This window comes from Antrostomus carolinensis, unplaced genomic scaffold, assembly GCF_000700745.2.
Source record: "Antrostomus carolinensis isolate BGI_N321 unplaced genomic scaffold, ASM70074v2 scaffold45493, whole genome shotgun sequence".
NCBI classification, from domain to species: domain Eukaryota; kingdom Metazoa; phylum Chordata; class Aves; order Caprimulgiformes; family Caprimulgidae; genus Antrostomus; species Antrostomus carolinensis.
In genome coordinates this window covers 14611-23625 of record NW_010303967.1, presented here as the reverse complement: position 1 = coordinate 23625, position 9015 = coordinate 14611, and the positions used below count along the sequence as shown (strand labels likewise).

Below are 9015 nucleotides of genomic sequence, written 5' to 3'. Positions count from 1 at the left end.
ACTGGTGTAACTGCAAACTACACACAGCTTGGGTGTCACAAAACAAACTGCCCAAAGCACTCACTGCACCATTGCCACCCACAGAGCTCAATGGCAGCGGCTTCAAGAGTAGAAAATGTTCAGCCATGGACATGATGTTGCACAGATTGTGAGTGTAAACCTTTTTTGGGTGCACAACACTTGGAAAGCCCCCTGAACCTGCCTTCCCCTTGGTAGCCCATCTCTGTGGAGGCTCTCTTGGCAAAGAGGGCGGGGGGTTTTGCCTGAATTCCCATTACTGACCAAAACTCCTGCAGAAACAAGGGGCAGATCGCAGAAGCCTTCAGTGAAAATACCTCACTTGTTCCTGTGGGTTTGTAGTGGTCAGCACAGAGGTGGAAAAAGGCTTCAAAGCCATTTTGTCCCTGCAGCCATGCTGAGTATGCTCAGTGGAGATTGCTTCTGAAATAGCAGGTGCAGATTATCTCTGTGTCCAGTATGAAGGAGATATCACTGCAAACAGGATTATTTCTAAGTGAAGGAACAGTAAATGTTTAATTACAGATACAATCCTGCCAGGGTCACAGCAGGCTTTTTTTTTTTTTTTAGATTTTAATAATTTTGTTCTGTTGCCTCTTGGAATGGTGGCCTGTGGTTTTACATAATAACCTCACTAATAACCCACTTTCCCATGTCAATATGAATAACACAGTAATGAGTCCCCTTTCTCACAGAGCCGAGCTTTTCCTTGCAGAGAAGATGGGAAGCAGCTGATATCTCATTATCTGGCATAAACAGACCCATGTGTTCCCTTCATCTTAAACTGTTGATTACCAGATAGAGGCATGTCCTGCTGCCAGAGACCGACAGGGCAAAGGTAATTACTACTGTGCTTGAGCTCAGCTAGCAAAGGCTGGAAAGGTGATGCTGGGTGAGCAAACACACAGCAAAGAGGTAGGGAGGGAGTTAGATTTTATTCTCTCTTTCATCACTCATGCAATGCACACCTGCAACTAAAAGCTAAACCAAAGCTTTTAGGTCAGTCTTTATCTCATCTCCAGATCAGTAGGATCTCTTCTTCTCAGCGTGATGCATTATCAGTGCTTTATTACAGAACAAAGTTAATTCAAAGCACTACTATTTTGATGTACTATTACTTTAGATTCAGTTTACACATTTGCATAAGTGTATTTGACCATTTGGAGGTCAAGACTGGAGAAACCAAATCAGTTTCTCCATTGCTTTTTACTTCTGAGTCCAAAATTTCTGCCTGTAGACAATGATTTTGTGTGCCACTTGAAGGCACAGAGGCGAATGATGGGCAGCAAAGATTTCTGCAGAAGGGATTCTGTTCAAAGGATTGGATATAAAAGAGCAAAGTCTAAACTCTATTATTAATTTGGAGCAGAAAATGTGTGTAGTATCAAACCACCAGAGCAGTGATGGGTAGGAACCAGGTGGACTCTATTAGAAAGCGAGGAATGGAATCTTTCTTCTTTCTAACAGATGCCAAGAAACATGCTTGTTTCAGCTTTGCATGAAATGATAGATGGGGGCTTTGAAACCCAAATCTCTTTGGTTTTATCCCTCCTCCCTTTGGGACATGGGTGCTGTGGATGTTCATTACTCACGTTGGAAACATTTGCCACAGGAAGCTCCTGGAACAGAGCTTGGAAAGCCATGAAAGCCCTCCCTAACAGCAGCTGAAAACATCAGTGCTGTCCCAGCACTTGCTGAATCAAATTATTAAGTGCCAAGATAAATTAATCTTTGTCTCTGAGTCATTCCTAATTTTACATAGTCCAGGGTTTTCAAACTCCCTTCCTACCAAGAAAATCCTCTCTCCTTGAAAAAGAAACCCCATTTTGGTGGCAGCACCTTCCAAAATCTGGAACTGTGTCTTCAGAAGTCTTGCTTCACTCTCCAGTAAATTCCTTTCCATCTCTCATTGCCCGGTGAAATAACTAGAATATTTGAGCTTTTTGAAATCAGGATTTTTCAGTAGTGATAAAGCATAGGCTGCCAAGCCTCTTCTGCAAGGCTATTTCATTAATTAATATTTATACACTGAAGCAAGGCTCAAGGGCTAATCTATGAAGTGTTATTCAGTGATCCTGAATATCTGGCTTGAGAATCCAAGATTTCACTGAAATTGAATTAAGATTCCTGCCATTAGAGCTTTGAGATAAGGGAGATAAATACAACAAAAGCATGAAGCAAGGAGACACAGCTCTGTCTGGCAAGCCTGTGGGCAGAGATAACCAGGAGCCACCCCTGTTCCTGGAGCTGTCACCAAGACAACTGGGGTGCTGCAGGCAGTGGGTCATCTTTAACCTCGGGGGGGAAACACTGAGCCCACAGCAGCCAAGGTCTCTGCTCCTATGTCACACTTGGCCAATGGAGGAGGAGAAAAAGAAAAGACATGCCTTTGGCTGCCTTTGCTGCCAGTAGCCCCTGCACTGGCTCAGCCCAGACCCTGTGTGCCCATGGGGGCTGGCACTGCCCTTCTGTGGGCCTGGCACAGCCCCATGCTCCTCTCTGTGGGCTGTTAAATAGGAAATAACTGAGGAAAGTGGCTGGGTAAACGCTGACACTCTCACCCTCCCCAGTGCTTGTGCCACCATTAAACCCAACTGAGCTCTGCTCACCCCTCTCCATTGCATCTCCAGCCAGCACCTTTTCCCATGATGTGACTTGTCCTGCTGCCTCCCACAGAAAGGAGCTGAATAAAAAACAGAGTGCTTTCTCACCATCATTCAAGCACTTTCTCACCATCATTCACCAACCATCAACTGTGCATCCCTTCCAGTATCTGCAAGGGTCCAAATGAAAAGCCTTCGTATCACAGATCTCCCTTCTGGACTTGTCTTCAATTTAGAGAGGAGAACCACAAGCCTCTTTAAAAAGCCTTGCTGCCTGAGCCTTATTCTCCTTCCTTGGGATCAAAAAGAGGGCTTCCTATGATTTCACAAGAACTAAGATTAGGCTTTTTTTCTTCAGATGCTCCATACCTCTTCACTATCTCAGTAATATACCAGGTAGTGAACATATATAATGGCCACCCCTTGCAGCTGCAGACAAGTTGGGGAATTTTAGCAGATGTAACTTATTTCCCCTGTAGTGTTATGTAGTACCTGTAGTGTTGTGCTTTGCTGCCATAGCATGCTGGTATGCTTAAGGCTTTTTACACTATTGAGTAACTTAGCACCTCATTTCACTGGTGGGTCTTGGCCTTCTGGTTGGCCACATCCTGATTTGTTCCCAGCATTTCTTTTGGAGTGCAGTGTCTATTTTCTCCCTCAAAATTAAGCCTGGGTGATGTTTGTGGATCATTAGCTCCAGAGACTACCTTCTGGATGGATGAAATCTTCATAACCATGCCAACAGGCCCCTGGTGTTCATGCAAGCTTAGCCTCATGCTCTAAAAACAACCACTGTAGCACCCTGCACCACAACCCTCACATTTTGTCAGACAACTGAACAGGAAGAAAAGGAAAGTTGAAAAAATGGGGGATAATTTAGGGCCACAGAGCACCCCAGAGGTCACAGAGGAGGCCCAGACAAACCCTAAGCAGAATGGTCAGCCTTGAACTTAAGTATGAGCCAGTCCATCATATTGTGGGGCCAGCAACCCTTCCCTAGGGCTGATGCCTTCAGTAGTGTTGTTGTAGCCATGTACTGCTGAAGTGTTTCTCACAGGCAGAGGAGCTACTTGCTCTTGGGAAGGTCTGTGTGTATGTGGATGCATTTGCAGAACTGCATCCTGCAGCTGTGGCTTTCTAGAAGATACTAGTAGGTGGTTTAAAATATATAATAAGCATATTATTTTACATATATAATTTGAATCTTTCTTGAATGAAATAAGCCCCCACTAAATTTATATTTACTTTGCAGCGAAGATATAAAACTTGGTTTGGCAGTTGCATTTAGCAAAACACTGGGAATTCAAGGGAAAAAATATTGCCTGGCTGAGTAGATTGAACTAACTCTGAGAAATGGGGCTCTGTGAATCTAAATTCAACCCAGTTTTTCAGAGCTACTTACCCAGTCTCCTTCCACCGTTGGCTAACTGACAGAAATTCAATATTTTTCTTTTAGTGAATGAAAAGCATAGTCAGAAACAGCCATTGGGTCAGGATCATATGCAAAAGCTCCACTTGTGCTTTTGTTTCCTAATTGCTCTTGGAAGGATTTTTCGGACTGGGCTGACGCAGTTGTGTGTGTGAATTTCCTGGCAAATAAGGAAGGTGACTGTGTCCAAAAGACATTTAAGAGTGTGAATTCACAACCTTTCCATGTCTAATCAAGGAGTGTAAACCATTAGCCACATGTTCTCCATTTCCATCACATTTTTTCACACTTAAACAAAAACATGCCAAAGAAAAGGTGCTACATTTTTTAATGCCCCCAAATAGGAACCACGGGAGTCCGTTAAATGCTGTGGTCATTTCCAGCATACAAATCAATTTTCCTTGTGGTGGTGAAGTGGTGAATAATGCTTGGTTTGTTTAAAGGAGCATGACTGATTTTGGATGAAGGATCCTGTCACTTTGGCATTTTTAGTTTTATTTATTGCACGCAACCGTATAAAACCTGGTACTGGTCTCAGTGCCAGGCTTACTAGTGGAAAAGCTGAAAGGACCACATAACTCCTGGTGCAGCAAAGAAGTTCTCCTTCTGCAAGGCATTTGCTGGACTCCTGAAAGATTATTTTGAATAACATGGCAGAGAAGGATTTCATCAGTTGGCATCTACTGGCTTTATTTTTTCTTCCATTTTGCCTGTGTCAAGATGAATACATGGAGGTGAGCAGAAGATCTTATAGACCAGTGGCCAAAGTATTGCAAAGTCACCACCAGACTGGCCATAAAGGTTCCAGAAGCAGGGAAATATTGAAACAGCGGAGTCAACTCATAGAGTGGACTGTTGATAATAGCACTTCTACAGAACAAAAAGTACTGAGACCAGAGGTAGATGATGTAGAACTGACTACCTCAGATAGAGTCCAGGTACTCTGAATTAATCTTTTAAAGATATCTTTAAAGCTAATAAGATTTTTTTTTTTTTTTGCTAAGATCATTAGTGATATATTTATGAAATTATTTTTATTACAGCTTTATATTGGTCTGTATCCTGATGGTTTGCTTTATAGGATCTTTTAATGAGCTGGTAGAACCAGCAGAGTTTGGGGACACTGGTTTTAACATAGACAACAGCCCTTTGTTTTGCTGAAACTGTCATCCTGTGCAATCATATATTCTGATATACAGTCTCTTAATGAGTTCAAGGTATTACTTTTTTAATATATTAAAATTTTAGATTCTGTTAACTCATTTGGATGTGAGGGAAAATTACAGATTTTATAGAGGTATTTGGAGAGATTTAGTTAGCATGGAGTAACTTTACTTGAAAATTATCTATATAAATTATATTCTTTTGAGCTTGAGACAAATATAATGACATTTTGAATGTTCAAAAAAATTATTCTAAGGAATAGGTTGAAAAGATCAAGTACTAATGTAATGAGTAGATTTAATTATATATATCAACTTGACAGTTTCAGAGGAAAAAAGACTTAGAATGAAACTAAATCTTCTGTAGTATCTGTGTTTTAAACTGGGAATCTTTTTATGCCTCTTACATGGCATTTTACATATTATAGTCATTAGCTCACAGCAAAGGGAAAATAGCATAATTTTACTATACATAAAATATTGCATCCAAATTTAAAATGAAAAATCTGAAGGGCAGAAGATGAAGCTTTTTCTAGCACTAGGCAAAACAAAATTCCACTCAAATGAAGTTTTTGTTGATTGATGTTTTTTAGAAACAAGAACAAGAGTGTTTTGTTCCTATTGCTGATACAAATGTTTGAGTCCTGCATAGCTCACCTTTCATAATTTGTTTCTTAAAACTCTTTCAGATCAAACTATGATCTTTTGAATTCCAAAAAACATGGGGATGCAGACAAGTGTTGAATAATAACCTACTTCATTATAAGCAGAGAGAGATTTGATTTTAATCCTGTCCTAGGCTTGAAGAACTGAAACACATCCAAGTATGGGAATAGATTTAATAAACCACTGTATTCCCTGTATTTAAATTTTATAGTGCTTTGCATTTCATATTTCTTGGGCAAGAGTTATATGTTCGTCCAGTGCACTCAGCAAAATAGATATTTAACTGTAGGTATGTTAATTTGCACTTGCAGTATATAAAGAGTGTAAACCATCAGGTATATAGTCCAATAAGCCAGCCAGTGTGTGCATACCTCTTTAATGCAGAGAGAATTGTGCAGCTGCATATTACAGATCTTGTATTATTTGTACTTAAAGAAGATTCCCCTTTAACTCAACATAATCTCAGATAATGCAGGATTTCATACAAAAGTACAACTTTTTTAGGGGTCAAACTCTCCTTCATAGAAAGTGTCAAGGTGTTTGGCATGTATATGTCCCTCATCAGAGAGTTTAATGCAACATGTTTGGAGTTGCCTGCTGAGGGAAGAGGCTGTGACATTAAAACTGAGCCCAGCGAGTCTGAGTACAGCTGATGGCAGTCATTTACCTGACAGACCCTCTCTAAGAAGCAATCTTTGCTGGGGAAATGATGCAATTTTTGGCTTAATGAAATGAAATGGAGCACTAGCAGATGCATGACAGGGATAATCCATCACAGAGTGGCTGACGCAATAGGTATTTTCCATCTCTAGACTCCAGGGATTTCCAGGCAGAGGAGGAATAAAGATGGCATGGACATATTTTAATTCATGTAAAATCTCTCTCTTCCCCTTGAGCTGCCAGAAAGCTGTTTCACTTCCCTACTTTCCTGGTTATCTTAGCTCTGGCTGGAGAATTTCACCCTCTTGCTAAAGTATTCTAATGGTCCCATTCCCTGTTGGGGAATCAAGACAATAGCATTGGTCTTTGCTGCATTAGGTACAAGGCCAGTCTCCACACTGCTGGTAACTTCTGTAAAATATAAGGTGCATTTCTCAAGTACCAGAACTCTTAGTGACTGGGAAGAGACAGGCCAGACACATCCTTCCTTTTCAGGTTGCTCCTTGAAAACCTTCAGGTACTCCTCAAACTACTGGTGTTTTACCCTGAATTTTGGCAATTTTGGTTTCTTTAATTCTTTGCTAGAGAAGGGGCATGGATGGCCCTAATGCCCACAGAGCCATCCTATTTTGCATTCAGAACAGGAGCCAGGAATAGTGGATGTACATTACCCATCTTCTGCATTGTCTTAGACAATATAACAGAAACCCATGAAATTAATCAGCAAGTGAAAAATTGGGCTGGGTCTCCAATTATTATTCATTCACAGAGTTAAGGGAATTTTACAGACCATCTGTTGTCTAGAACTGTCTCCTATATACTGAATCATAGGAAATTCAGCAAATAGCCTCAGAAATATTTCCAGTTTTCTATCTGTATTAGGATATCAATGTGAGAGATGCATTTCACAAGCTCCTAAATCATATTTGTGTTCTGAAACCAATGCCAAAGATTCATTGTGCAATAAAATTTATGTGCAAAAGGCTGCATAGGACACCTTTGGCAAGCAGGTTGTAATTAATCTCTTTGCCCCATTTGAGTGTAATTTTACTTTAGGCTTTTCTTTTAAATGTGCTCTTCATGAAGTCTCTGTTTTTAGAGATTAAAAGAGTATCCTGAATATTCATTGCTCTTGGCAGCTGACTGTGAACATTTTTTTCCTCCTAGTCAAAGGATCAGTAAAGATAATAAGTAAATACTACTTTATGAGTTGTATAAGTAGTTATTTTGAAGTCAGTGGAACTGTTCTCATACAAGCAGGCTGGCAGGACTTGCCTCATTTCACACATAATAACCAGCTGAGCTTTTCAAGAGGTAAATATCAAATAGCATTTGGTTATGACCAACACTAGTATCTATTTTATGATAACATAGCTGGTTAGCTAATAATGGTATTCAGGATTTCAGTGCCTTGGGTAAAAAAACAAATCTTACCTACACAGAGACAGTCTCGCATGCAGTCCAGTTTGCTGGATTCATGCCTTCCCTTACCTATAATCCATAGTTCTAAGTCTTTCAATATTTCTAGGCTGATATGACTTATTTGCTCTTGGCAGGTGTGTACATAGTTTGCCTTCTGATTTAACATGAATATGAAGGACTATCAAAAAAGAGCTGGAGATTTTAATCTCAGTGCAACATTCAGCATTAGCATTCCAGATGGTGCAAAATACTTGTGCAACTCCAGTCCTCTTGTGCTTGGCTCCCTTTCAAGGACTGAAAATGAGCTGAAAGCAGGGCTACTTCTTCTTATATTAGGAAAGCTTTAAAAAGTGTGTTTGGTCACTGTCAATGATGTTATTCCTAACAACTGAGAGAGATAAAACAGCAAGAAAGACACAAACAGGTTCTCCAGGAACAGACAATCCAACAGGCAGAACTCATTTTTCTTATACAGACATCCAGAATTAAGGTAAAATGCATAATATTGACCAAAACCCCAAAAATACAAATCCTTTCTGTCCCCAGGCAATTCTTAACATTCCCATAACTCTTGGAATATGAAGCCTCTTTGTTGAGCTGTCATGTCAGCCTTTATTCCCATGGTAGCTCTACCATTGGCAGTTCCAGCTGGAGAGGGTCTGTCCCATTGGAAAAGTTGAGGAATTTTGGTGGCATGAACAGGGTTTTCTGAATCCATAGACATGAACTCCTAAGCCTCTTTAAATTAATTAACTCTGGGGGTGTGCTTGGTATTGTTCAAAACATGGGCAGAAAGCTTTAGTGTTTCAGATCAAGCCAGCTGATGACCTTGAGAGCAGGAATAGAGCACATCTGTATGTTCATTTGGCAGCTCCTATCCCAGAGGCTTGTTTGCTGCCATTAAACCAAAAGGTCTGCATTAGGCAAGTAATTTGAGGATGACAAAGGGGAGTGGAAAGAAAGGGAAGGAAGACAAGCAGTAGAATGATTAAAGAAAAGTAGCAGTTGCATTGGTGTGAATATCCCCCTCCAGAATTTAAGAACTGCAGATTTG

At 40.4% G+C, this 9015-nt stretch overlaps 1 protein-coding gene across 2 annotated transcripts in view; it reads left to right on the top strand.

Moving 5' to 3' along the window:
• The first annotated feature begins 4593 nt into the window (after positions 1-4593).
• The window catches only part of C1QTNF3 (C1q and TNF related 3), a 14904-nt gene continuing 10482 nt past the window's right edge, over positions 4594-9015 (top strand). The window contains exon 1 of one of the 2 annotated variants that reach the window (XM_010164286.2): positions 4594-4784. In XM_010164286.2, the coding sequence (XP_010162588.1) occupies positions 4701-4784 (84 nt within the window). In that variant the 5' untranslated portion in view covers positions 4594-4700. Of the gene's footprint in view, positions 4989-9015 lie in introns of both variants that reach the window. The other variant, XM_010164285.1, reaches the window with a different exon arrangement.